Source organism: Delphinapterus leucas, chromosome 18 (genome assembly GCF_059928025.1).
Source record: "Delphinapterus leucas isolate spDelLeu-1000000601 "Yukka" chromosome 18, BTC_Dleu_Yukka2, whole genome shotgun sequence".
Lineage (NCBI taxonomy): Eukaryota > Metazoa > Chordata > Mammalia > Artiodactyla > Monodontidae > Delphinapterus > Delphinapterus leucas.
In genome coordinates this window covers 969,778-996,666 of record NC_143146.1, presented here as the reverse complement: position 1 = coordinate 996,666, position 26,889 = coordinate 969,778, and the positions used below count along the sequence as shown (strand labels likewise).

Sequence of the window (26,889 nt, the reverse complement as noted above, 5' to 3'; positions counted from 1 at the left end):
ACCTGTAACCGGCATCATCTCTGGGTGGGAACAGTGATCCCAAAATTCAGTGGCCGAAAGTAACAACACACATGTATTCTCCCAGCAGCTGGGGAGGGTCGGGTGCGGGTGGCCTTGCCGAGAGGTCTGTCCCTGGGTCTGGCGGCGTCCGAGGGGTGAGGCGGCCACCCCGGGGGGGCCTTGGTGTCCTCGCGGCACCCCGAGCGAGTGGCACAGGAGGAGGGGCGACCCCGCTGTGGGGCCCAGCCGCGGTCCCCACTGGTCCCCGGTGAGGGCGGGAGTCCCCTGAGGCCGGTGCTCGGCTCTGAGGCCCCAGGTCCAGGCTGCTCCTCCAGGCTCAGTGAGGAGGTCCCCGCGGCGCTGGTGCGACATTTGCACATTGCGGTGCTTCAGGTTGTCTGAAGGGAGGATTTCTCAGGTATTTGTTTCCTTCACGTGCAGGTGAGCTTGTGTCTCCTCTGTGATTCTGACACGTTGTGTAGGGAAGTAGAGGGAGTTTGTGCACCTGGGAGCCTGACTGGGTGCAGGCCGCCGTCCACGCAGCCGTCCGTGTGAGGGGACGGGCCCCTCCGGGCCGTTGGGCCTCGGTCGGGTGTTGGGTGTCACAGGCTTCTCGCCCCTGCTGGGAGATCAGGGCTGAGTACCCGGCAGCTCTGGGGGGGTCTCTCTGGAGGCGGCGAAGCCCGATCCATGGCTCTGGGTGGCGTCACCACGGGGGGTCAGCTGGCACCGGTGGGGGGCCCTGCGGCGGCCCAGACGTCCACGAGGGGACCGCTGAGAGCCCAGCGGGAGACGCAGGCGCTGTCGTGGGTTCCGGCCCCGTCTCCGCGTTGGCTCCCCGCTGGAGTGTGGGAGGCTCTGGAGCACCACGCGGTGGGTGCAGGCGGCGTGGCGTCCAGGGTCATGAGGCCGCTTCTGTGCAGTGTCGCCGCGGAGCCGGCTCTGCCCCAGAGCTCATGAGCCGTTTGCCTCGTTTCTCCTACGTTTCCTGGTCCAAGTTCCCCTGGCTTAGGTGGGAGGCTGGGGCTGGCAGAGAAGGGTAGCCCTTTGCCCCACCCTCAGCAGTTTGCAGGATGGGCCGTGCCCGTCGGCTCTGGCCGGGCATCCATTGCAGAGAGCCTGCGGCCGAGGAACGGAGGGCGGGCCCTGCGTCCGGGGTGGGGGGCGAGCGCCCCAACGCAGGGCTTCCTGGGCGTGAGCTGCCGAGCTATCGTGGGTCACGTTGCTGTGGGCCAAGCGTGAGAACCGAGCAGGCCGGGGGCTTCGGGGCCCTGGCCGACGGGGGCAGCGGCATTGTTCGGCGCAGGGGATGCTGGTCCCCAGGGCGGGCCGCCCCTGCGCCCTGCAGGCACTGGCCTCGTCATGGGGGCGGGCAGACCTCCTTGACCGCCAGCTGGCATGTCTGCATCGGGTCTCTGCTCTGCGGCTGCAGCGTCCACGCGGAGTCAGCTCTGGGGGAACAGGACGGGGAACATGGAAGCCGGAGGGAAGGGCGGGGAGCCTGGGGCCCCCTGCCCGGTGCTGCCGTCCAGGTGAGGGGGACCAGCCTCTCTCCTCGCCTCTTTCAGGTGCGTGTCCTTATACGGCCCTTCCTGGCCGTGGCGGGTCTTCGCTCTGGGGCTCTGGGGCTCCAAGCCTGCGTTACTGGGGCGTTTCTGGGACCCGTGAGATGCGGGCTCCCCAGCCGTGATCCGCGGTGGTCCTTGTGGTCAGGCACTTGGTCCTCCCTCTCGTTTTCTTGGGGGGTCAGGAAACGGCCACAGGGCGTTGCTGGGCTCAGCTTGTGGGTGGCCCCTCCCCCGTGGGGCCTGCCTTTGTCTGGGGCCTCAGCAGGTCGGGGGGCTCCCCCGCCTACCTGTGGGGGATGTGCATGCGTTTGAGCGCCTCACGGACGTGCCCGCCCAGCCCCACCTCGGTGCAGGGCTGAGGTGGGCTTCTCCATGGCCGGTCTCGGGGGGCGCTGGGCAGGGTCTCCATTAGCTTTTGTTTTCACACCTGATTGTTGCGGGCACGTGCGAGGTGTGCGTTGCTGTGTATATGGACGTGTGAGCGTGTGGTGTGCATTGGTGCGCGTGTGTGTGCGTCTGTATGTGCACACGCACGCATATCCGTGTCTGGCGGCCAGGTCCGGTCGGGAGAGCTGGATTTCGGGCCCCGCTCTGAGCAGAGCCGCTGGGTCCAGGGTGTGGCTGCAGATACCCCTCCTGACGCTTGGCGGAGCAGAGAAACGCTGGCGGTTCTCAGACGTTGGGAAGCTGCTGCCGCACAGGCCTGGCGCGGGCGGGCAGGGTGGTGCCGTGGCTGGTCTGTGGAGGTCCGGGTCCCCAGCGTGTCTCACCCGAGGCCGTCACTGTGACAGTTCGGGTGGTGCTCCGAGCCCTCCGTGGTCGCACGTGTCGGACACACGTTTCTTTCGTTCAGCGGCCCATCGTCCTGGTGCCCCAAACGCGCTTGACCGTGAGGTGCCGCCCTGTGCCCCTCTGGTCGCCCTGGGACAAGGGGGGCGCTGGGGGGTGTTGGGTGCATCCCGTGGCCGTGAAGGGCAGGGACGGATGCGCCCCAGGCCCACGCCCCCCACGCAGAGATGGTCTGTCCTGATGCTGGGAGCGCGGTGTCCGGCGCTCTGACAGAACCAAAGGTGCTGTTCTCAGGCCAGAGCACCAGTTTGCTTTCCCGGTGGCCCACCCGTGGTTACGCATCGCTGATCCCAAATGTGAAATGCCATGTGACTTAGTTGATAACTAAGGGAAGTGTTGCATGGTGTCCCGAAGGCTGAGCTTCAGAGGCTGACAGGATCATTTTCCCGCTGCTGAGAGCCGATCACGGTGGGTGAGCCAGCACGTGCCCCCGGGCCTCGTGGCTGCGTGGGGACGGCGAGGTCCCTTGAGGTGTGTCGCGAGGTGTGCGAGCGGCGGGTTGCTGGGTGGACTGCCGCTCTCCCCACGCCCGCTCACTGTGTTGTCGTTGCCCCCACAGGCCGGTCTAATTGAAGCCAACGGGGAACTCAAGGTCTTCATCGACCAGAACCTTAGTCCTGGAAAAGGTAAGGGTGCCTGTCTCGGGAAGGCACGTCTCTGGATAAGTGTGTTCAGTGTGGGGTGGGTGTGAGCCCCCTGACATGAAGACCCCTGTCAGCGGTGGGAGCCCCACTTGGGGAGCTGCCTGCCTGGAGCCCCCGAAGGACCGGGGCCAGCGCCCCAGTTTACTTTGGGTAGTAAGTTGCGCGCTATATGCAGAGATTCGGGAAGGGCGTGAGGAAGAGAACACAGCACAGGGCACGGTACTCCTTCCGCCTCAGGGCAGCCACGCTGATGCCCATGAAGCCCACGTCAAACCTGCGGGTGCGTGGCGCCCCCGTGAGAGAGCGGCGTCTCCTCGTCTGCGCTGTGTCCTGAATGAGCCTCAACGTCTGTCTGCACCCTTGGGATTGAGGGGAGGGGGTGGGGCGGGGCGTTGCGGCCCCTCTTCCCAGGGGCCCCAAGCTTTGCAGTTTCCTTCCTGTAGGGACACGGGATGGACGCCTGCTAGTGGGTGTGTTTGAGCCGGTCTCCCAGCTGTGGATTTGCTGGGTCAGAAGGACGCCCACCTCGAGGTGCTGGCCTGTGATGCCTGGTGGACCAGGCCGTGCCGTGCAGGGCCGCAGCTGCAGGGCCTTCCTTCCTCTGATCTGTGTCTGCCTTCGGCGTGCTTGCTGTTGCCTTTCAAATGGGAAAGTTTTCATCAAACAGATAATACGTGTTCACTGAAAAAAAGCGCTGATCGTACCCAAGGGTGCAGTTGAAGACGTAAATGTGTGTTTAAGTGCACGTTTCCTCGGGAGCATCTGACACCTGGTGTCCATGCACGTGGTGTCCTGGGACCTGCGTTGTCCTCTCCCGGCAACATCTGGTGCCACCTTTTGTGGCCCGATGGCAGCTCTGGGCACCTGAGTACCGGCTGCGCGTAGGCCACCATCTTCCACTCCCGGGAGGTGCTGTTTCCCAGGGCGGGTCCCCATCTCACTGGTGAGGGGCGTCCTCTGGGGACGCGGGTCCCTCCGGTTCACGCTGTCCCTCAGCCTGAGGATGGGCTTCTCGGGCAGCAGAGGTGAGACCTTAGTAGTGACGTGCGGCTGGAGGCTTGGTGTCGCTTTACGATTCTTGAGACTCGGAACCTACCCTCCAGACACACACCCGCAGGGTGGACTCAGCTTCCGGTATTGCTGGGAAGCCTGTTGTAGGAGGACGAGGTGCCCCTCCCCACTGTGGCCCCCTGGGGCAGGGCGGGGGCTCAGAGGACGTTCCAGATGGGGACGGTTCTCGGGGAGGTGGAAGGCTGCTCCCCAGGACGTGGTGGGGCGTCGCCCAGGAGTGGCCGGGGTCAGGGCGCCAAGACGGCCAGAGGGTGCCCCAGGCCCGTGGATGCTGCATCTTGACCTATGCGGGAGCTCCCACAGGGCCTGCCCATGAGTGGTGTGTCCACGTGGGCAGGTGTGGCCGCTGTAATGGCCCAGGAGGGCAGCTCCCGCTGATGCCTGAGAACCAAGGAAGCCGCCGGGCTCTTCCAGTGCGAGTGGCCGCCTTGCCCTGACCCTTTTGGCCACGTTAGCCCACAGAGTATTTGTAGCATGGCAGGCAAATAGTAACTCTTCAAACATTAGGTTCTGGAAATTTTTAAACGTTTACTTAAAATTATTCTCAAGAAAACACTAAACCTCACGTTTTCATACTTTAAGGTATCTTAAAACCTATGGATATTAATGATATGGTTACTAATGATAAACCTATGTAATAATTTTAGAATCCTTTTTCTGTTAATGGTTATAACAGATCAGACAGTATATATTCTTAACTCGTTTTTTTTGAAAGGAATTCTCCAGTTCATAATGTTATATTTGAAAATACTTTGGTAGTTCCTTTAAGAAAGGCTTTGTAGTACATTTTATGGCTAAAGCAGTGTTATTTCTAGGGAGCAGATTCCTAGCTTGTGTTATAATTTAACCCTCCCTGTGGCTGAGATGTTTTGCCCCCGCCCCCATAAATGGGTTGTGTGTGGCACCTTTATTAGGAAAATGTGTAAAGCATTCTGATTTCTCTGGCCAGATTAAACCAAAAGGGGAATACCATTCCATGCCCGATGTTGACCAAAAGTAGCAAATCTCAACTGAGTCAACAGTTGTCAGAAACCTGGGAGAGGGTGCTGGGGTGTGTGCGTGCACGTACTCGTGCCACAGAACAGCCGCAGGCCAGCGCTGGGCTGAATCCCGTGACGCAGAAGGTCACCTGGGACCCAGGTTCCCTTGGAGAAGGGGCACCAGGAACACGTAGATATTACATTGTATGTTTGTATAGTTACACATGTTATATGATATTAAAATGGAATCGGCCCAGCCTTAGAGGAAGTCGGCTAGATCTCTCTGTGGGTCAGTTTCAAAAACATCAGAATCAGAGTTGCAGAATGTGTACAGTATGCACTACCTTCTAGATTTAAAGGCCCGCAAACAGCACTCACGTTGTTCGTGGATGCGTGGGCGTGCGTGGGAAGCGTGGAAGACGGAGTGAACGCTCTGAGCGCGGTAGCTGCTGGCCGGGCGGAGTGGGGAGCTTTTCGGCAGAGACAGTGAAATGGCGCTCATGATTCTGTGCGTGCTGTGCACTGGCGTTAAGGCTGCCTGCAAAGTTATTACTTGTATTTGCAGCATACACGCAAGGGGAAGATCCCCGGGGTGGGACAGGCGGCGTGGGTGCGGGTGAGGAGGGGCTGGCCTGGTCCACCCCCGAGTTCTCCCCCCGCCGGGCTGGGCAAAGGCGGGAGCCCGGGTAGCGGCTGGGTGTCGCAGCCGGACCTGCAGACCGGCGGCGAGGTGGCCGCGCAGCCCTCCGTGGATGTGGCCTCCACATAACGACGGACAAATGGGCTTTAAAGGCCAGCGCCGGGAGCCCTGCCGGGCAGCTGCTGTGGGCTTTGACCCGGTAAGCTTCCGCGCTCACGGGTGGTTGAAAACGGAATCATTTGCAAATTGAAAAAGAAGTTATTCTTTTTAGTGAAAGTAACCAATTCCGTATTTTTAAACTTACTAGTCACTCATATGTACGTAAATCTGAACGTGGTATGTTTAATTGCCGAAGTGTACTTTAAATCTCTCAGTGCAAAACAGAATAATTTTGTGTCTTTTAAAAAATGTTTCTCATATCCAAAACAATTTTTTAAATATTTGTTTTTGTTAAGATACAGATCTCTATTTTTAGAGGAATATAAAAAACTCAAAGCAGATAAACCTATTTTGCTTACAGCCAATAGTTTAAATTTTTTTGGTGTTGATTGGTAAAAATATTAATATTCAGTTGAAGGATACATATCTATCTTCGTCAACTTAGGTTAATGGAAATTATTCATTGTTCGTACGTAGCATCAAAATTCATTGTTTACTGCAATTTGAAGAAATTTATTTAAAATGCATGGATTGTGAAGAGTTCAAAAATGAGACCTCGGACCAGACCAGACGGAAGGCCATGTCTCTCCCTCTTGCTGAACCTGGTGGAAGTGAAGGAAAACGCCCTCCGGTGGCAGCCTGGTGCAAGGCTCCCCGCCCGTAGAACCCTAGCCACCCACCCTGCGGGGACCGGAGCCCGTGCGCTTTAGGGGAACCGGGGGGTCCTGTCCACACGGGGCTTTCTCCCTCCCTCAAGTGGGGCTGGAAATCCATGTCTTCTCACCTGAGACCGTCCCGGCCCTTCCAGGACGCTTGTGCACCCAGGCCCGCCTGCCGGTTTCCCCCGAGCACACGAGCCCTCTGGTGTCGGCGGGGCAAGGGGTTCACCGTTGTATCCCTGGGGCCGAGGCTGGTGCTGGGCACACAGCGCTCTCAGCAGGCCCGTGTTGGGGGAGGAAAGTTTCCGTCCTCGCTGAGGTGTTTCCCCAGCTCTGTGTTAGGTTATCTGACTGTTTAAAGAGGTGGCAGCTCCTCACAAGTCACTCTTCCTGGAAACAGAAACGGATTCTACTTCTCGAGGAAGAGCAGATCGTTGGATTTCTACGCCAGGTTGCCAACACACAGAGAAGTGTTGGAATACAAGTTAATTCCAACTGTGAAGTTCTGTAATTGTCTTAGAATTGCAGACTTGAAGAGCCGTTTAGCTTCGGGGCCTGTGGTCCCAGCAGAACATTCTGTCGGTGGCCAGACAGCCCACAGGGGTTGGGTAGGTTGGTGACGGCCTGGGTGCCCTGGAGCCACCGATCCCTGGACGCGAGGGCACAGGGGCGGGTAGGGGTCGTCGTAGGGAGAGTGGCAGCGTGGGTGCAGCCCCCTCAGATTTGGGCATCGGGCTTCGTAGCGTTGCTCGCAGCGGACCGCGGGTCTAACACGGTCGGGGGCAGTCAGGCTGTCTCCCAAGGAGCAGCTTCACCCTGACACTGGTACGTGGAGCCTCAGTTCAGGAAGGGCGTGACCTCTGGTCTCCTTGCGTTGCAGGTGTGGTGTCCTTAGTGGCCGTTCATCCCTCCACAGTAAACACGCTTGGGAAGCAGCTCTTGCCAAAAACGTTTGGACAGTCCAATGTCAACATCGCTCAGCAAGTGGTAAGGCCGGGAGGGTGGTGCACGGTTGGCCCTGTGGCTTCCCTTCCTGGGCCCGCAGGTTTCAGGAGCACGTGGCCAGTGCCATTTGCCCTCCCCCGGCTTGGGCCTTCCTGTGTGTGCCGCTGGACGGCGGGACCCGGCCAGGCCAGGGCAGCTTCCCCGCCGGCCGCGCTGGTCCCGCGTCTGCCCTGATGGTGTTTCCTGGGGTGACGCGTGCTCTTGGGCCCGAGCTGGTGCGGGCTGGCCGCTCCCGGGCCTGGGCCCTCCTCAGGGCGGGCCGATTGCCGGCCCGGGACACGAGACTGGTGTCCGTGCGGGCCTCACGGCGGGCTCAGGGCTCTGCCGGCCGTCAGGTGCTGCAGGGCGCGGGCTTCCCTGCCCATCCTGGCCGATGGGAGGGGGTCAGAGGCGGGCCTGCGCTCCTGGGACTGTGCCAGTCGCCCCTCCTCCAAGTACTCCCACCGGCCCGTCAGCTTCCACCTGTGAGGTTTGGCGGCTCCCTTCCTGAAGGGACTCACAGGCTCCACGGGGCCGTGCGAGGAGGGGAGTTCACTGCCCACTGCCCCGCCAGGCGGTGCCCCGGGCAGCTGTGTGGCCTCTCCCCGTCAGTGAGCTGGGACCACGTTTGCTCAGCAGCATCGCTGTGATTTTTCAAATCCGTGGTGTGTGGGAGTCCTAGGCCTCACTGGGCACGTCACAGATATTCAATAAATGTCCTTTTGATAGAAGTTATAATTCACATCATTTTATTTTATAGGTACTGTGCGTTACGTTATAGCAGAGTCACGCCTGAGAATAGCTTGGTGATTATAGCAACAGTTCTGTTGTTAGTACCAGTTTAAATAGTTGGGAGGAAGCTAACGTGAAGAGTTTTCTGGTGGTGCCTTTCCGACCTGCAGCTTATCCACCTGAAGTTCCACTGCTGACTTGTCCCAAGCCGTCTCGGAGCCCAGCTAGTTGTGGAAATGTGTTCTTCCCAGAATGCCCGTTCTCAGAGTTAAAGCTGGCCTGCCACAGATGCCTGTCCATCTCTACAGACACAGGGCTAAAAGCAGAAGAGCTGGCAGGTTCCCACAGGAGGGAAGTCCATGGAAAATAGTGAAAATAGGGGAGCGAGGGGACAAAACCTGTGGTGTCCTCCGTGGGGCTGTGGGCAGTGGCCCGCCGGCCCAGGGTGTGCTCCCCGCTCACCTGTCCTGTTGTCGAAGGAGGCTGCCCTTGCAGTGAGCACCTGTTGGGCGCCTGCTGTGTGCCTGGTGCTCTGTTCTCCTTGCAGAACAGTGGAACCCACGGGAGGTGTCCTTAGGGGTGGACGGTGGAGTGGGCACTTGTGTACAGTGGGGCAGTGACACCGAGGCTGGGCACCCCTCTTGGGGGCAGCGGCAGCAGCCTGGCCTCTGCCGGCCACGCAGGGCTGGGCCGGCGTCCCGAGCCTGCTCTCCTGAGGACGTAGCGGGCTGAGTGCTGAGAGGTTTCCGAGCCAGAGACCACGGGTTTCGGCTGCACGCGCCTCCCACCGAGACCCGGGGTCCTGTCAGCGCACACCCATGAGACCCTCACCTCTGGGGATTCATCCTCTTTTCCATCCTGTTTCACTTTCCAGAACACTTGCTATTTGATTGCATGTCTTTGGGATGAGAGTGACCTACAGTTTGAAAAACACGGTGACGATGCTTCAGTCACTGGGAACGTGAATTAAAAGAATGAAATTCAGCTGAGCTGTTTTTCTTTCTGTGGTTTTTGCGGATCATTAACATTGACAGGTGACCTGGGCTTAGGGATAATTTGCAACGTGCCAGGTCAGCTGTCCCAGGGCCACGGCAGGTAACCCTTATCCCACTAAGCAGCGGACTAGCGGGAGTGTCCAGCTTAAAATAGCCCGGACACAGCCTGCTCTCCACGCGCCCGGTGCTGGGGACCCAGTGCTGACACGTTCGGCGACATCACCGTGCAGTCACCAGGAAACGGTGCTTCTGAGTGGTTTCCTGGGTCTGGCATGAGATCTTTGGGAAGCTAGGATTTTACGTGGCTGGATGAGGCAGTATCCTTGTGTCCCCGTTAATGTGTGACTGTCGATGGATGGGACCAGAGTTCTGAGCGCTTGGTGTCAGAAGACAGGCCTCCTGTGCAGGGACGGGTGTCTGGATGTCGGGGGTGGCCCCGGTGCCATTGCCTCTCCTCCGCCCTGTGCTGTCTGGGGTGCCCGGGGCTCCCCGCTTGGCTGGGTGGCCTGGCGGGGCACTGCAGCAAGCCTCGCTAGCCCTGCGTTCCTTTTTTCTTCATTTTGGGGCCTCATTTTAGCACCGCTGAAGCATAGCGTTTTATCCTGTCTTGTGTCACTGAAAGGAAAGGAAGTAAAAGAGGAACGTGGGAGTCCCGCTCGGAGTCGTCTCCAGGCCCGGCCAGGCCGCCGGGCGTCCCCGTTGGGTGCCCACGTGACTCTTCTCTGACCTTTGTGGTTAGTAGAGCTCGGCGGCGGCTGTAGGTGGCGAGAAGCGATGAAGCGGCAGCACCGTGTGGAGGAGATTCTGACTGTTGCGAATTGTCTTTTCTGACTGTAGGTAATCGGAACGCCTCAGAGACCTGCAGCGCCCGACACTGTCGTGGTAGGAAGCCCACACACCCCTAACACCCACTTTGTCTCCCAGAACCAGTCTTCAGACCCCTCACCTTGGTCTGCCGGGTGAGCACTTGCCTAGAATTTACCCCCCAGCCTCTGGCTACGTGGCCGACCAGCACGCCAGAGGATCGGGCCCTGGCCAGCGCGTGCCCGGAGTAGACGCGTGGACCGCGCCGCCCTGTGGTTTTGGGGGTGGTGACTCCACTGCGGTTTTGGGGGTGGGCTCTGGCTTCTCAACGCAGCGGTAACTTTCACACTTTGCGCTGTCTGTACCAGAAAGTACCGTTTCTCGAACCCCAAAAAACGTGGCGGGTTTCGCAGCAGCTTCTCCTAAACAGCTAAATGTGGCCGTGGGGACAGCCCTGTGTGACGGCCACACCACCCTGTTCCTTTCCTCCAAAAGCAAAGCGATGTGAAAGCGACTTTACTCAGAGGTCAGCTGTGCAACTTTCCCTAAGAGCAAACAAAAGCAAAGATGTAGAATCGTGTCTGTATTTTTGGTTCTAAAGCAAAAATCATCAGCTCCCACAATTCGTCAGTTGGAAACTTGGGGCGACCGTTTCCTCGCTGTGGTGACTCAGGAAGGTCGGACGCTGGGGCTCCCCGCCGAGGGGAAGCGCTCCAGCCTCAGTGCTGGGCGCCAGCGGCCACGTGGCCATCAGGGTGTCTGCACTGGCTCACGTTTGCCCCCAGATTCCTGTACGTGCTACAGAACTTCCATAACCCCCGATGTCGGTCGACATCTTTTTAAGAAGCAGCGTTGTCTGGCGCCCCGACACACATCGGACGTGTCCTGGGGTCTGCCCTTCGGGTCACGCGCCCCACTTTTCCCGAGAGCTGAAGGTACACGTGTAAGGTCCGGCCACTTAAGTTTGTTCTCCAGCCTTTAAAGGAGGAAGGGGGTCCCTGGACGGGGAGACGGAGCCAGGCTCCCGTCCCTGCTCGGCTGAGCGCAGCCCGCGGGACCCCCTCGAGGCGCCCGCCAGTCCTAGGAGGCGGGTCTGGATCCTGGGCTGGCGCTGTGTGCTGAGGCCACTGCTCTCCTGTTGTGTCTTTGAAGGAAGCGTAGCAGGAAAGGGGAGAAGAACGGCAAGGGGCTGAGGCATTTCTCCATGAAGGTCTGCGAGAAGGTGCAGCGGAAGGGGACCACGTCCTACAACGAGGTGGCGGACGAGCTGGTGGCAGAGTTCAGTGCCGCGGACAACCACATCTTACCGAACGAGTCGGTGAGGGTGTGCGCGGCGGGGCCGGCGGGGCTGGTGTGCGCGGCGGGGCCGGCAGGGCCGTGAGGCTGGCGGGGCGGGACACCCCGGCCCTCTGTCTGTGTCTCAGACGGCCTCAGACATGCAGAGAAGCTCTGAAAGCACTTCCAAAGGTCTCCCGGCCCGCTTGTGTGGTGATGCCCCCGCGTCCCTGGCGCTTCCACAGCGCGCACCGGCTCCGGCCTCGTGTGTCGGCCACCTCCCCGTGGCGACGCCCCCTGCCTGGGCTGGCGGGCCGAGCGGGGCCGTGCGGGGGGCTGCCTCTCGGGGACTGCGGACGGTGCACAGCCTCGAGTGTGTTCGGGTTTGGGGCTGTCTGGAGATCTCCCTCTGTCTCCGCCAGGCTTACGACCAGAAGAACATCAGACGGCGAGTCTACGACGCCCTGAACGTGCTGATGGCCATGAACATCATCTCCAAGGAGAAGAAGGAGATCAAGTGGATCGGTCTGCCCACCAACTCCGCCCAGGAGTGTCAGAACCTAGAGGTATCTCCAGCCCTGCGTCCGCCGCGTGTTCCTAGCAGGCGTCGGTCGTCTGCACCACTGGCGCCTGCTGAGTGTCTTGGGCGGCGGTGGGGGGCAGGTCTCCCCGCGTCCTGAAGCCCCTGATCACGTCCGTGCTTTCCCACTTGACGGTGACCCTCCGGCCGTCTGGGGCCGCGGACACTGGTGGCAGGGCCGTCAGCCCGGTCCGGGGGGGTTGCCGCCAGTGTGGGTGAACTCTGCATCCCAGTTTGTGGGGTTTTCAAAAAGATACCATAGCCGTGTCCAGAAGACGAGGAGATGGAAGAAGCTTGTGTAGTTTTGAGATTTAAGAGAAACTGGCCTGTGCCCGCAGCGTCTGCCACGTTCTAGGTTCTTCTGTTGCCCCACCGTCAGGCCCAGGGCACACGTCTTCGGCGAGGACCTTTCCTTGGTGACCCTGTGTTGCCTTGGATTTTAAAATATGCTGTGAAACCAGTTGTGATGATGCCTTATGTCGATGGCTTGTCTTTGAAGGTGGAGAGACAGAGAAGGCTGGAAAGAATAAAGCAGAAACAGTCGCAACTCCAAGAGCTTATCCTGCAGGTAACGCAGTGCCTGCCGCGGAGGCAGCCTGATTGCTGTTTGGTGGCGTCGGCCCCCCTCCGGGTGTTTGCGTTTTGGACACGTGTTCTCCGCTGGGTGGCTGCCTGGGGCTTGCGTCCCCCGGCTGCTCTGGTCTCTAAGCGGGTGCCGGGCAGGGCCGCTGAGGACGCCCAGGGAGGGTTAGGTGGCCGGTGGCAGCAGGTGTGGGTGCGCGTCAATCGTGCATCTTTTTAGCAAATCGCCTTTAAGAACCTGGTGCAGAGGAACCGCCAGGCGGAGCAGCAGGCCAGCCGGCCGCCCCCCGCCAACTCCGTCATCCACCTGCCTTTCATCATTGTGAACACCAGCAAGAAGACGGTCATCGACTGCAGCATTTCCAACGACAAGTAGGTCATGGTGGGAAGGGCCTTGGCCTCGTGAAGATGCCTGGTCGGGGGGCGGGGGCAGAGAGAAGGTGGCCCGTCTGGTTGATTTGCTGCGGGTCTAGCTTATAGCCACCAAGTACGATCTTTTCAGCGTAATTACCTTGCAGGTGTCCTCCTCCCTTCCCTGAGTGTGCGGCTCCTTGGGAAGGAGGAGTGTTGTCAGGACAGCAGGCGGTGCTCAGGGCCCAGCCTGGGGCGTCCTGGGGCGGCCGGCAGCCCCGGGCTGCGTAGGTGCCGCCCGCGCTCCCTGGTTGCTGGTGCTGAGTTGGTGGGTTGTGTGGCTGAGGGAGGTTTGGGGTGAGTGGGGTGTCCCGCTCGGGGCCCCCGAGCCAGGGGTCCAACTCTGTCGTGGAGACGGCGCTCTTCTGACGGTGACTTTCTCCTCTAGGTTTGAGTACCTGTTTAATTTCGACAACACATTTGAAATCCACGATGACATCGAGGTGCTGAAGCGCATGGGGATGGCCTGTGGGCTGGAGTCCGGGAGTTGCTCCGCCGACGACCTGAAGGTGGCGAGAAGTTTGGTGCCGAAGGCGCTGGAACCCTACGTGACAGGTCCGCTCCGTCCTGGACGGAACGCCCGCCCCCTCTGCTGGGGTTGGCTTGCGCCCGGTGCCCAGAGCAGAGACAAGTGGGACGTGGGACGTGGGACAGTGGCGGGCTGTGGGGTGCCGGTGCGGCAGCAGCAGGACGCCATCTGGCGGGGCCGTGGCCCCTCGGGACGGGGGGGCGGGGGATGGCGACAAGGCCGAGCCGTGTGGTTCATACGGTGCAGGTGTTACGTCAGGATCTCACCTTCCAGGTAGGGCCCCAGGTCTGTGAGGAGCGTGGCAGGCGTGGACCCGACCCCAGGGAGTGGCTTAGTCACTGCAGCAACCCTGGGCCTGCCCCCGATGGCAGGTGTGGGGAGCCTCCTGGGTCCCCGGCGTCCGTTCTTCCGGCTCCTTGGCTGAGCTGGGGGGCTCCCAGCCACCGAGGGGAAGGGCTTTGTGGTGAGAGAGGAGAAGCTGCCCCTGCGCCTCTGGTGTGGATTTACTCCCTGAGCGCTCCCAAGTGGCTCAGAATAAGTGGGCGTCTGGCCTCAGACGTGGCGCCTCCCACCCCCTCTCGATGCAGCAGCTGCCCTGTGGGACCTCCGCTGCCCTCCCCACGGCCCCCGTTCTTGGCGATACAGCTGTGTCCAGGACGGGGATCGACATAGGTCCTTCCTCCCCTTGGGTCCCGCCTCTGTGCTATGGTGACGGTTGCCCTTCCGTGGCTCAGTGGTGGCGTCGTCGGTGGCTGCACTGATTCAAAGAAGTAAAGGGAGGACTTCCGTGCTGTCTTTGCGAGGCTTGGTCCGGTGGCCGGGCCCAGCGAGCGGGCTGCCTTCTGGCTGGTAGCGGGCATGGCGCTGGGCGGCCCGAGGGGCCTCGCCTGGAGAGCCGTCCCGTCTCGGCTCGTGGGCCTGTTTCCTGCGGTCTCTGCTTTGTGAAATTTGCTTTCTTTTCTTTCTCTTTCCAGAAATGGCTCAGGGATCGCTCGGCGGTGTCTTTGTCACGTCGGCAGTTCCAACTGCCAACGGCACGAGGCTCTCTGCCAGGTAACTGCCGTCCCCGGCGGGGCCTGGGGGTGGTGGGGCCACTGTCACCGGCTGCGGGACGCCTGGAGTCGGGGCGCCCAGAGCAGGGCAGACCTCCCCCCACTCCGGATGCCCCCCGAGAGTCACTCAGAGCTCGTCCTTTGTGCAAAGGAGATTTGTTTTTTCTGATTGGTTTCTTTCCTCTAAAGGTTAAAAGTAGTACACAGCTTTTATTTTTTTGAAAAGTACTTCAGTGAAGTGCGGGCAAAGTCCCCTGAACCCCACGGCCGCAGCCTGAGTGACAGAGGCCATTTCTCCATCTCTTCTTTTTCTTTTTAATACACTTGAAGTCACAATACGCATATAAGGTTCCTTTTTTTCAGGTCACCGTGTATTGAGTGTATTTGATATTATCGAAGGAGCTTTATCATTTAAATCAATGTGTATTTGACTTTTGACCTAGCAGTCCCACAGAGCAGAAGTGTCAGACCTCAGGGTTTGTCTTAGTTTTTTGAAGATAAATGTAAAGTAATACCAACGTTAGGTATTGACAAAACGGTGGTTTTATTTTTTATGTAGTATTACGTGTCATACATATTTATATCAATTCTAAATATCAATAAATGTTCCTAAAGTGTAAGTGAAATCAGCAGAGTGTAGGTCCAACAAAATGGAATTGACTAATAAGTCACGTGTGCACACCTTCGAGGGGGCTCTGTGGGCACCATGTCCCCCGGTCCCCGTGCAGCGCTGGCCCGGCAACAGTGCAGCCCTGAGGGAGGGGCGGGGTCGCCCCGTGAGGGCCCCAATGCCCGTGGGGTCTGTGTCGACCTCCGGGGCTGAGGGAGGCCCCAGGGTGTCTGCACCTGTTTGGATTTGGACTGAGGTTGGTTCCGTTTTTAACTTTGAATCTGCCGCTGTGTGTGTAGCCCAGTCTGTAAAATCTGAACGCTGGTTATACCAAGAGGTGGAATTTGGGTATTTCCTAAACGTTCTTCTTTAAGAAATTCTTTTTATTGATTAAATTTCAGAGGCTCACGTCAGGTTTTCTAAAGAGGGAAGCAAAGCCATTACCATCTCAGAAGAGAAACTGACCTTAGTGGTGGATACGCTGTTTTTACAAAGGCCCTTTTTGTTCAGTGAGCTGCCTTCTGGTTGAACGTTTAGGTGGTTCCCAGTTACAAGAAAAGCTGCAACGAGCCGCCTGATGGCTCAGTTTTCCACTCTTCCTGGCTTGGTCTCCAGGCTGGCTTTCCCAGATGTGGGATTACTTTGTCCAAGAGCAGCATCAGTAAATACCAGTGAAAGGTATCAAGATACATGCGTGTGGTTTTCTGATAACGGGAAAACACCTTTATCGTTAGGAATCTGTGCAGCTCTGCCCTGTGGGATTTCTGTGGTGCCACAGGCCTCTCAGGGTCCTGACCTGCGTGGCGGGACAAGAACCCTTTTACTCAGTCATCACCCTCCCCAGCCCCGTGCCGTCTGATTCAAGTGTATCACGGCCGCGTTTCCAGGGTGGTTCTGACCCTTTCATGTCCTGTTATCTTTAAACAGACTCACGGTTTACCAAGTAAGCTCCTCCGTTTTGTGGAGAGCAGTTGAAGGCCGCAGGTTGGGCGCAGAGAGGATGCTGTGAGGCCCCCCCGGGGGTGCCGCTGTGCCTCCGCATGGAGACAGGCCTCCTCCGAGTCTGGAGCCTGGATGACCTGTGTCAAGTTGTAGCCCTAGGTCGGGGTCCCTTCGGGGCCTTCCCTTGCTGTTCAGCTCAGACATGAAGACACTGAATGACTTGTGACGGTGCCTGAGCAAGTTGTAGCTCAGAAGAAACGTCGCCTTCCCTCCCCTCGTGGTGGGCGTGGCCATCTCCCGTTGGTGCCCTGGGACCGTAACTGACCACAGCTGACCCTTCGCGTCTCGTGTGCGCTGTGCTGGGACGCGGGCGGTGGCTGAAGCCGCCGGGGTTCTTTGCCCAGGATTCTGGCTCCTGAAGCCCCTCCATTCTAGGCCAGGGTCTCGCCCGCGGGCCTGTTGATGTTTTGGGCCGGACCACCCTTTGCTGTGGGTGCTGCCTGTGCCTTGTGGGGCACTGGGTTGTGCCCTCGGCCTCAGATGCTAGCCCCGCCCCCCCCCCCCCGCCCCAGTTGTGGCAACCAGAGGTGGTCATGTGTTTCCGGATGAGGCTCCCAGGAGCGTGATGCAAACGCAGGTGGGTTCCAGCGACCCATTTGAAGACGAGGGCGCGGGGCTGGGCAGCCCTGGCTGCTCTAGAGCCCAGCCCCGCAGCTCTGCCCCCTGGGTCCGTGGTCCCCGCCTGGGCCCACCCCAGGGGCCATCGTCAGGCGGCATTCCAAAGAATAAAACCTGCAAGAGCCGTGGGTCCTCGGGGCCGTCCTGGAGGCGCAGGCTGCAGTAAGACGCGCCCGTCACCCCCAGCTTCCTGGCCGGCATGGATGCCAGAGGAGCTGAGGGTGGGGCCTGGGGTGGCATTTCCACAAGCGGGCACACGCACACGCCAGCACACGCTCACTGGGTGCCCCTTTACTCCCCGGCTCCCAGCCTTCAGGGAGGTCAGGGAAGTCACAGGCGGAGGCCTGGGAGGAGAGTCTCGGGGGTTTTCCGGTTGGTGTGCCCGAGTCTCGCTTCCGACATGATGATAAATGGGGAGGACTCGGTGTCGGGGCCCTGCCGGAGGCCCTCGTCCAGTGGTGATGTGTGAAGGGGGCGTGACGGGTGGCGTCAGCCTCGGGGGCGCTGGGCTCTGTGCTGCACGTGGGTGAGGCTTGCCGTTTCGGTTCGTGTAGTTGAGAACACCCGGACCTCCCGGGGATGCCGGCCCGTCTCTGGCGCCGCAGACGCCGCCACTGACACCTCCTGTCCTTGCAGTGACCTGGCCAACGGCGCGGACGGGGCGCTGGCCACGAGCTCCAGCGGGTCGCAGTACAGCGGGTCCCGGGTGGAGACCCCCGTGTCGTACGCTGGGGAGGACGACGACGAGGACGAGGACCTCAACGAGAATGAGGGGGAGGACTGAGCCCTGCCGGCTCCGGGGACACGCCTGGGGAGGAGAACTGCTGTGAACGTGGGTCTTTCTGTTTCTTTTGCCCTCCTCCCAAGAAGAGCTCGCTGAGCCGCTGGGCTCGGCACGCGCCACCGATGAGCAACGCGCCGTTCTCTGCGGGGTCCTGACGAGCTGCGCCGTCTGATGCCGACGCACGGCCTCTCTTGACTCTTCTGGATTTTGTGTTTTCGTTTGCTGTTTTTTAAATTCAGAGTTCATTTCGCCCCTTCACAGTTCTTGCCGAGTTTGCTGGAGACGTTGCGCTCCGTCCGCGCCGAGGGAGATACAGGCCCTGCTGCCCGGCGGGCCCGAGGCAGCCGCCGAGGGGGAGGCACCGCGGAACCGGCAGATGGCGAGGCTCTGCCTCTCGACGTCTTATTACGACCTTACTTCCCTTAAATTATACTGACTGCGTGACTCCATCGGGTTTCTACTTGGGTTTTGCTCTGTGTTGCAGCTAATGAATTGCGAAGCTCTGTTTTCGTTCCTGTGTGTTTGGTTTGGTAGGAGTTTACTGCCACGCGGGTGCAGCTATGGAGACTGTCTGAGAGCTCGGAGTGGTTTATTGCTTATGGTAAAATGTGCCTGATTTCTTACAGGCAGCGTTTGGGAGCTTTTATTATATAGTTGTTTACATACTTCTAAGTCTGTCATTTAAAGACACGTACTGAAACAAATGTTGTATTTGTTTCGTAAGCATCTTCCTGTAATCTATTATAAAGTTGAAATTAAATATAGAGAATGTTTTAACAGTTTTTTAACTCAAAATTTGTCAATCATTTTTAATAGTTCTTTTTTTATAAAAAGAAAAAGGAATTTCAGGACAGGCAGTAGTCTCTTTTAAAACTTATTCACCAAGAACCATTAACTGCACAGTTGCTGTTAGCTGCCTGTTCTAAAATACTTGTCTTTCTATTGGAACACAAACAGACTTTTCTGTAATATTTTGTGGAATAAAGAGACTTTAATTGTTTGACTTGTTTAACTTGGCACTGTTAGTTTTTATTAATAAAGTGCGCATGGGCATTTTAAACAAGTCGTGTGTCCCTCTGATTCGGGATTGCTGTCTGGAGCTCGTTTTCTCCCGTCAGCTGGGCCCTTCTCTGGAGGGAGGAGAGGGTCCAGGCCCAGCAGTGCACACAGGACCCGCCGAGGCCCCCAGCCTGTCCTGCCGCTGCCCGGCGGCGGGGCCGAGGAAGGAGGTCCCGGGGACGCGGCCAGTGGTGGGGAGAGAGTTTGTGCTTTGCCTGGCTTTTAGAAGAAACGTACCCACGGCCTTTAACGTGCGAGTCCTTACAAAACGTGAACTTTGCAAACACACACATCCCCGAAAGGTCACGAAGCGCCCCAGGGAAGCAGGGGGCGGAGGGACTCAGGCTGGATGCCCTCGTGGACACGCCCATGGTGAGAGAGCCAGGCCGAGGGCGTTCCCTGCCTTTCTCCCGGCTCCTTGAAGCAGAGACAGATTTTATGGATTAGACTTTCGGAAAAAGAGTCAGATTGTAAGGTAAGATGGGGCAGCTCAGTGTTTTATTCACGTTGGTCTAAGGCATCCGTGAGTGTTGCGGTGCAAGGTTGCGGCCTTGGGCAGAGTCGTGTCTCCTGAGGGCTGTGGCAGTTCCTCCTTTCTTCCTGACTGTGGCTGACTGAAGTGTCCTGAGGGCTGTGGCTGGAGAGACAGGGGCAGTGTCTCCGGCCGAGTCCCCTGCAGCTGCGCCCCTGCTGCCTCTCCTCCTCCAGGGCACCCGGGCGGGTCTGGCCAAGCTGGGCACCCGGGCGTGGGCATGAGACCCCCGACACCGACCTTCCACCGGTGGTGACGCAGGTGACCGAGCGTCTGCTGGTTCCGTTGCCGCGGGAGCGCCTTGGGCAGGGGACGAGGTTCTGGCACCGTCGCCTCTCCTGCTCTTCCTGGTAGGTGCTCAGCTGCGGCCCAGTCATCCTGGAGCATCACCCGTCAGGGGGTCCAGCCTGCGTCCTTCCACGCCCGCTTCCCTGCGGTGTGGTCTGTGACCTCTAGGGGAGGTGTTCGATTCCAAAGTTCACGTCTTACAAGCTGGTGAGTAGTGGGGTTCTGCAAACCAGGAGGCCTGTGGCTACTTGGGCCGAGTACTGACCCTGGGCGTTGGCTCAGCAGTGGTCCGCGGGGCGTGTAAGCGAGCTCCCGAGAGAGGAACGTCCGAAATCGAACCTAGGCCTCTGACCTCTGACCCCAGAGCCTGTGCCACCCCTCCCCCAAGCGCTGGTTGTTCCGTGTATTCGACAGCAACTTGACAGAAGGTTCTAGCACTTCTTTCCAAGGGGCGCTTTGTGGTCGGCAGGTGGCCAGCTCTGAGGTTCCCTGTCCCCTGCACCCCCCGCGGGGGGGCAGCCCCTCCAGCTGCTGCACCTCAGTTTCCTTCCCTGTGAAATGGGATCAGCAGCCTCGGCCTCCCAGGGCAGCCGAAGGAGGGACCCCGAGGCAGGCAGCCTGCTGTGCTCGGACCCCGTGACGTGCGCCCCACTCCCCACCCCCATCGAGGCCTCGGTGTCTCTTCTGGGGTGGCTGGACCTCTGACCTCCAATGTGTCGTGACATCCCTCAGGTGGCCTGATCTCTGGCCTGACGTGGCACTTCCCAGGTGGCTCAGGGTTTTTGCCGGTGGGGTCGGCAACGCGGAGCAGAGACACCCGTACCCTGGGCCCTGGTGGCCTTCGGGGCTGGGCGGCGGGTCCCCTGTCCCCTGAGCCTCTGCGGGGCTTCTTCCGTGGGGTTAGGACTCTGGGCTGCCAGCTCCGGGTGGGGTGAAAAGTGGGCGATAGGTGAGAGCAGGTTTGTCCTTGGGACAGAATGGGTTTTCTGAATGGCCTGGGGCTGCAGACCGCCCGCCGCCCCCCCCCCCCCGCCCCCGCCGCCCTGGAGGGGAGACTGTGCTCCTAGGAAGGTCACCTCTGGGGTTTGGGCTCCGCTGCGTGGGGACACCCTTACGTCCCAGAACTGTGCGCTCTCGGGGCAGCCCCTCCCACTCCGGTTTGTAATGTCCCCGACTTGCAACTGAAAGTGTTAAAGGGAGAGGTTTTTCAGTTCATTAATTTTAGTTAATTCTTTTTAGTTAATTTAGTTAACTGAATTTGTTAGTCTGAGTTTTTAGTTAATTTTTCCCCCTCATCAGGAGAGACACGACTCTTTTACATAGATTAAGCGTGAATTTAATAAACTTGATTTTTACAGTTTAGGAATTGTGTTTTTTAAAGCCGGCAACCAGAATGCATGAAATCCTAAGTCACGTTTCATATCAACGCACTCCCGGTCTTCATATTAACGTATAGAAAAAATAAATTACAGCAGGAAAGGTGATGTCTGCGCGGAAGAGATGAGTCCTTTTGGGGTCTTGTTAGTTGCACAGCTGCTGCCCTAGGGTCACCGTGTTAGCCCAGCGTTTTTATCGTGGCTACAATTCTACCTAAAAAGTGACAGAGGTTTCACAGGAGTCTGGCTCCGAGAGCTGGGCGCACGGGGGCCTGTCTGGTGCGGAGGTGCCTCGGGTGCCGGGTTTAGCCGGACGCGGCGTCTGCGGTCACCCTGCACCTGGGGGCCAGCCGCCTGGCTCCTCTACTTCTGGATTTTAAGCTTGAACTCCACCTTCCCCTCATAGGGGTCATGGGGGTTGTCGAAGGTCACGTGCTCCGCCAGGATCTTGCACACGATGACAACCTCCCTGTTCACGGGGGCGTTGAGAAGCTTCGCGGCCACCAGCGGGTTGCTGTAGTGGGGCTGAGGTGGATGTGCGTTAGGACCCTCGAGGGCGGCCGGGCGCTTGGCTGGGTGCTCTCACGTCGCCCAAGAGCCGCCCGGGACTCACTGGGACACAAATGTCTCCCTGCTTAGAAACGAGGAAACTTGGCCCGGGGGGCGGGGACAGACAAGTGACAGATTCAACTTCAAGTTACAGTTGATGAAAATTAATATAAAAACAACAGAGGATAAAGCAAGAGATTTGGAGAAAATGATTTTAAATGGATGCGCAGTTGTCTAGGGGCCTTCTAAGGAGGCCCCTGGGAGGTAAAGCATTAGGCGGGATATTTATTCTGTGTGAGAATGACCTGTTTTCAGGTAGTTTTCAGGTATTTGGGAGAACAGGGGTTTGGGAAGCACCCGAAGATTAAGTGGTCCGGCTGGGCTAAGTACGGCCTTGTTTCGTTTTTGCAGGTGAAACATTTAGGGCTTTCCTTCTGCTAGCGATTGCTCAGTTTCGTCTGGTTCCGGAGCAGCTGTGGGGGACAGTGGTGCACACGTACCTGGGCCTTCTTCCCGTAGTAGGGGAAGTAGTGTAGGCTGTAGACGCCTTTGGGTGGGAAGTACTCCACCTGCAGGGCCGGGGCATCCGGGTGCTGGTCCTGCGGGCGAGAGGCCGCTGTGAGAAAGGCCGGATCTGGCGCGCTCGTGTCCGTGCCACGCATGCTTCTGCACGCAGGTCCACGTGTGTGCGTACGTGTGCACCGTGACCACACGTGCAGTTGGCGCTAGATCTAATCTTTATCATCAGCCAAGAATCCATTGAGGGTGTAATTTGTTCGTTTGCAAGACCCCGGGTGACTTTTCAAGCTTGTGTTTTTTTCCATTTTAAACCCTCTTAGGATAAAAAAGGTGACAGAGCTGAGCGTGTGGGAATGAAGGCCCACAAGGCCTGGCGGCTGATCTGCCGAGACTGGGGAAGGACCCACACGCTGCCGTGGGGTTTGCTTCCTCTCACTGTCAGAGCCAGCGACTTGCCCGACGGCTTGAGCTCGTCCGAGGGCAGAGGAAGGGTATTTTGGTGTCTGTGCAGATTCCGGGTCAGCCTACACATGCGTGGTCGAGGAAACTCAAAAAGGAAAAACCAAACAGGACGAACGCTGCGCTCCGGGGAGACTGCAGGCTTTGGGTGGGGCGGGGGCGGGGGGCGGTGGTCACCCCAGTGGGGCACCCGTGCTGACGGCAGAGAGCCCTGGCTGAGGGCGTGATTGTGGAAACAAGCTTTAGAAAATATTCAACGAAGACAAATTTAGTTTTTTCATGTTGTACTTAAAAACATGTTTTGAGAAAAACTGGACTAAATTAATGGCAACTGTTGGCGGCATTTCTGTACACACGCTGCCAGACAACAGTAGCTGTCGGTAACTTGCATATTTTTGTAAATAAGCCAGTAAGAAGGACAAAGCAGCGTAGTAGATGTGCCTTGGTTTTTCCAAATAGCCACAGACATTTTGAAGCACATCAGTGATACACTGTCGCAAATGCTTTTTGAAGCAAAACGGTGACGAGCGTTGTTTTTCTTACCAGGTTGCTTTTTCCAGAGACAGTGTAAACCTTTACTCTCCAGGATCACGTAGCTGTGCCATTTGGCATCTTGCAATACCATATAGAACATTTTTTCTTGATAATTCTTACCGGGTTTTTAATCCCCCGGGATAAAGCCACTCTTAAGTGAAGGTTCCTGCGATTCGCGCCCCTGGCGGCTTGGGCTGACGGGATGATTTTAGGGAAAAGCAGATCAGTGTTTCCCACAGGGCTTCCCTCCTAAACAACACAGCTGTGGCCGGTCACTCACCAGGAAGGTGCAGTCCACCCTGGGGGCCGTGCTGTTGCCGGGGAGAAACTTGACGATCTGGAAGGGAAAGGTTCGGACGTGGCCTCTGTGCCCATCTGTGAGTGCGGAGGACGGGTGCCGGGGAGGCTCTGGGGCCGATGTACCAACTCCTGCTTCAAAGCCGGAAGCTCCACGCTGGGGCCGTGGTCTTGGCCGGCAGGTGGCAGAGCTGGACGGGGGTCTGAGCTTCCCGAGCCCACCTGTGCAGACGGCCCGGCCCCCGGATGCGCCTGCTGGTGCCCAGGGTCCAGTGCAGTGCCCTCCTGGCTCGTGAGGACCACCGCCCTCCCTTGCTGCACACCAGCCAGGCGGCCGGGACCGCAGCCCAGCTGGGCCCTGGGGCCCAGCGCGGTGTGCCAGTGTGTGGCCCCCCGGCCTCTTAGGGAGGAAAATGAAGGGTGCCACGCAGACGCCAGCATGGTGCCAGGTCCTCCCCACCCCGCCGCCAGGTCCCACCCTCCCCGGGGCCCTACCGAGATGTCCCCTCTCCCCGCAGCGTGGACGTGCCTCCCGTGGTTGGCTGTGTTCTCACGGTCAGCCTCCCTCTGCGCCTGTCCTCAGACGGTTCCCAGGTGCCCTCCCCGCGCTGACCGCGGCCCGACTTCTTCCAGCCGCCGTGCTCACAGGGCTGCCCCAGGCTCTGCGGCTCGGGGGGTGGCGGACGCCACGGTCAAGTGGGTGGCGGGTCTGGATGGCGGCTCCCAGGTGTGTCTGAGGGAAGGCACGCTCGCGGCCAGCACACGTGCAGGAGAGGCGGGGGCCCGGTTCCCTTCTCACCTCCGATCCCCTCACTCACCCTGTTCATCTTGATAATGAAACACGGCTTTCCTTCCTCAAAGCCGAAGGTGGGGTCCGGCCGGCCCGAGCAGTTTTGCAGCATGTCTGCTGTGAACTTGCAGGAGAACTTGGTGTGGTTCGGGGCCAGGAAGCTCTCCTGGAAGAAGTACTTCTCGGACGTGCAATTGATGTTGGCCTCCTGGGCCGCGGGTGAGTAGCCTGGGGGACAGGCACACCTGCGGCCCTGCCCGAGCTGTGGCCCCCCTCTGCCCCCCACCCCCTGGGGGGTTCCTGAGATGAGGAAAGAACGGAGACTGCAGTGCATTCTGCACTCTACCTTCCAGGAAGTGGTGCAGGGCCTGCGTTAGTCCTGTCCAGGTCCTGTTGTCAGACACGTTGTAGGAGATGTCCAGGCCTTTCTCCCCGTAGACATCTGGCCTCAAGGTCACCCCTGGAAAAAGGACGTGACACCTTGGCATTTGGTTGTACATCAGGTCGTTTGCCGTTTGGTTGGCCCCAGCCTGGGGGAGGCCGTGCCTGGGACGCTTCGGGGCCAGGCCTTCTAGGGTCCCCCTGCCCCTGGCAGCCAGCAGGGCCCGGAATGCTGCCCATCGGCCGGGGGGCCGCGCCGTCCCACGAGGCCTGGCCAGGGCCTGCGGGTCCCTCCCACAGGAGGCCTGCCTGCCTGCCAGCCTCTGGGTTTGGGGCACATTCTATCACAGTGTGTTCTCAAGTTTGTAATCTATTACGTTCTGTTCTGAAATGACATAGAAATCCTCCATGTTTTGTCCGTTGGTTGATTCAAAAAATTGACCCGCAGTTGTCATGATGATTTGCAGAGGATCCGCCGGGTGCTGACCCAGCTCAGCGCTGCTGTGGGATGTTCTCGGGTTAGTGTCTTCCTCAGAAACAGTTAAGGACGCAGGGGTGACAGACACTCTGAGTAGCTGGGCTGGAAGAAGCTTTCCTTCCTTCGTTTCTCCCCCGGCCCTTTGCTTTTGCTTTTTGCAGGCACCGCAGGTTAGCTGGCTGCGTGGGGAAGTCTTGGTCCGAACACCCTCCCCAGGATCTGGGAGTCTCGTCACCAGCGACTTCCTGCTCTTTGGCGCTGGCCCAGTCCCCTCGTCTCACGGGCCACCTTGCACTTAGACGAAACTCGCGCTCTGGACCTAATTTGCTGCTGGGGAGGCGAGGCCTCCACAGGAGAGCAGCCTCAGTGCCGGTGACGCCACACGGGCACCGAGCGCCCCTCGCCCCCCTTCCTGATCCCCTGGTGACCGTCCTCCCCGACATCCTCCCCGAGGGGCTGTGTCCCAACCCGGCAGCCCAGGGCAGAGCAGGGCCCGACGCCCGGTACCTGGTGACTTGAGCTGGTCCTGGTAGTCGGGAGTGTACGGGTCGACCGTGCACATCAGCACGTAGATGCACAGGGCGAAGATGCCGGTCATGACCACGTAGAAGGCCACGTAGTAGAGGCTGATCCACACTGCGGGAAGAGGCGGGTCAGACGCGGAGACAGCTGCTTGGTTGCGGGGAGCGCGCGTGCAGCTCACCAAACGCGTCACCTCTCAGGGTGAGCATTGCACTGGTGTCGGGTACGTTCACGCGCGGCGCTGGGCACCCGTCCCACTATCTGGTTCCAGACCATTCTCATCACCCCGATAACCCTGCACCCCTTAACTTAAAAGCCTTTTTAAAAATTATAGTTTTAGGAACATAGCTTTAAAACCGCTCTTCTCAAATCCGAGGCTGAGCCTTTGGGGCTGATCCTCAGCTGCTCTCAGGTGCCTGTTGTCGGCGGGTGTCGGGGCTGCGGGGGGGCCTTTGGAATCACCCAGTGGGGGAGGAGAGGCCGGCCAGGGCCTGCGTCTGGGCACTGAGCCCGCCAGCCCCACGCGGCTGCTGCTGGTCCCCTGCCCTCCCCTGGCGCCCCTGCCCTGCCGCACGGACCCCAGCGGGACAGCGTCCGGCCCAGCATCTGGCCCGTGTCCGGGTTCCAGCAGTAGTGCCGGAACTCCTCCATCCTCTGGCTGCATGACTTCTTCTCCTGCAGTGCCGCCATCACCCCGCTCCTGCCAAGGGACACTTGGGGGAGGACGTCCCCTTGGGTTTTATGGTCTCCCCCTCAGAGGTCAAGGGCACTGCGGCTCTGGGTTCCGGGGCGAGCCCAGCAGGGTGTTATCGCTGCTCGGCCGTCAAGCACCAACGCCCGGGCAGGCCTGGCAGGTTCCACTGCCATCAGGTGCCCCTCCACCCCCTCCCTGGGCAAATCAGGGTGGCTCACTCCTCCTCTCGGGTGCCCTTGGCCCAGAGCCTTATCTGCTCTGATTATGAGCAAGGAGGCCTGCCAGGTGCTCAGCTCTGCCCACTCGCACCTCCTTGGGGAGGGAGGTGTGAAGAGAGCGGTCTGCACGAGGGGGGGCCTGGACCCTGACGCTCAGCCGCGGCCGAGATGCTCCCTGCTCTGCGCTGATTGCAGCAGGCGCCCGAGGCCATGTTGAGGCGATGGCTGGGACCCCGGCGGGGTTGGGGGGTCAGTCCCCCTGTCAGTCCTGGTGCTGGAGAGCCAAGCCTGCCGGTGCCCAGGGCTGCCGGACGTGGGGCCGCAGGGGCTCCCGTCGCTCTTGAGCTGAGCTTCGGTGACGAACGTGGTGTCCTCTGAGAGCCAGTGTTGGGGCCCTGTAGGACTTTGTGTCCACGGAGGAATTCACAGCCGTACAATCTAGAAGTGTTTTCGGAACCGAATGCACATCGGTCCCCGGGCGAGTTGCTGAAATGCAGATTCTGACCCCGCGGGGACCCAGTGGACCTGGGAGCTCCCGTGGGCCTTGCTTGTGGCTGCAGGACTGTGGCAGTGTCTCGGCAGGGGACGCTCAGCCTGGCAGCACGTCCAACCCACCTGGGGCACCTTGAAAACCTGAGACACCTGTGCTACCCCCGAGTTTCTGA

At 59.3% G+C, this 26,889-nt stretch overlaps 2 protein-coding genes across 13 annotated transcripts in view; one reads left to right on the top strand and one right to left on the bottom strand.

Annotated features, from left to right (window-relative positions):
- The window catches only part of TFDP1 (transcription factor Dp-1), a 42,273-nt gene that overhangs the window by 11,648 nt on the left and 3,736 nt on the right, over window positions 1-26,889 (top strand). For 5 of the 12 annotated variants that reach the window (XM_089899310.1, XM_089899309.1, XM_089899311.1 and 2 more), the window contains exons 3-13: window positions 2,977-3,043; window positions 7,451-7,557; window positions 9,904-10,015; window positions 10,119-10,240; window positions 11,238-11,403; window positions 11,783-11,926; window positions 12,440-12,508; window positions 12,743-12,894; window positions 13,322-13,488; window positions 14,437-14,515; window positions 17,790-18,536. In XM_089899310.1, coding sequence (XP_089755436.1) covers window positions 7,535-7,557; window positions 9,904-10,015; window positions 10,119-10,240; window positions 11,238-11,403; window positions 11,783-11,926; window positions 12,440-12,508; window positions 12,743-12,894; window positions 13,322-13,488; window positions 14,437-14,515; window positions 17,790-17,964 — 1,209 coding nt within the window. In that variant the 5' untranslated portion in view covers window positions 2,977-3,043; window positions 7,451-7,534 and the 3' untranslated portion in view covers window positions 17,965-18,536. The other 7 variants (XM_089899314.1, XM_089899308.1, XM_089899315.1 and 4 more) reach the window with 7 other exon arrangements.
- Window positions 20,849-26,024, bottom strand: ATP4B (ATPase H+/K+ transporting subunit beta). The gene is made up of 7 exons (XM_022576661.2): window positions 25,891-26,024; window positions 25,298-25,426; window positions 24,278-24,391; window positions 23,960-24,159; window positions 23,125-23,181; window positions 21,833-21,931; window positions 20,849-21,308 (listed from the first exon to the last, which is right to left on the bottom strand). Exons 1-7 carry the CDS (start codon window positions 26,000-26,002, stop codon window positions 21,147-21,149), a joined length of 873 nt encoding a protein of 290 aa, XP_022432369.1. The 5' UTR covers window positions 26,003-26,024; the 3' UTR covers window positions 20,849-21,146.

What these genes read in the sequence shown, in the direction of transcription:
- ATP4B (XM_022576661.2), bottom strand. Translation starts at nt 26,002, where the DNA reads ATGGCGGCACTGCAGGAGAAGAAGTCATGCAGCCAGAGGATGGAGGAG. An exon ending in CCGGACGCTGTCCCGCTGGG is followed by an intron (nt 25,427 to 25,890) that starts GTCCGTGCGGCA and finishes CTCTTCCCGCAG; the next exon opens with TGTGGATCAGCCTCTACTAC. An exon ending in CCTGCACCACTTCCTGGAAG is followed by an intron (nt 24,160 to 24,277) that starts GTAGAGTGCAGA and finishes CCTGTCCCCCAG; the next exon opens with GCTACTCACCCGCGGCCCAG.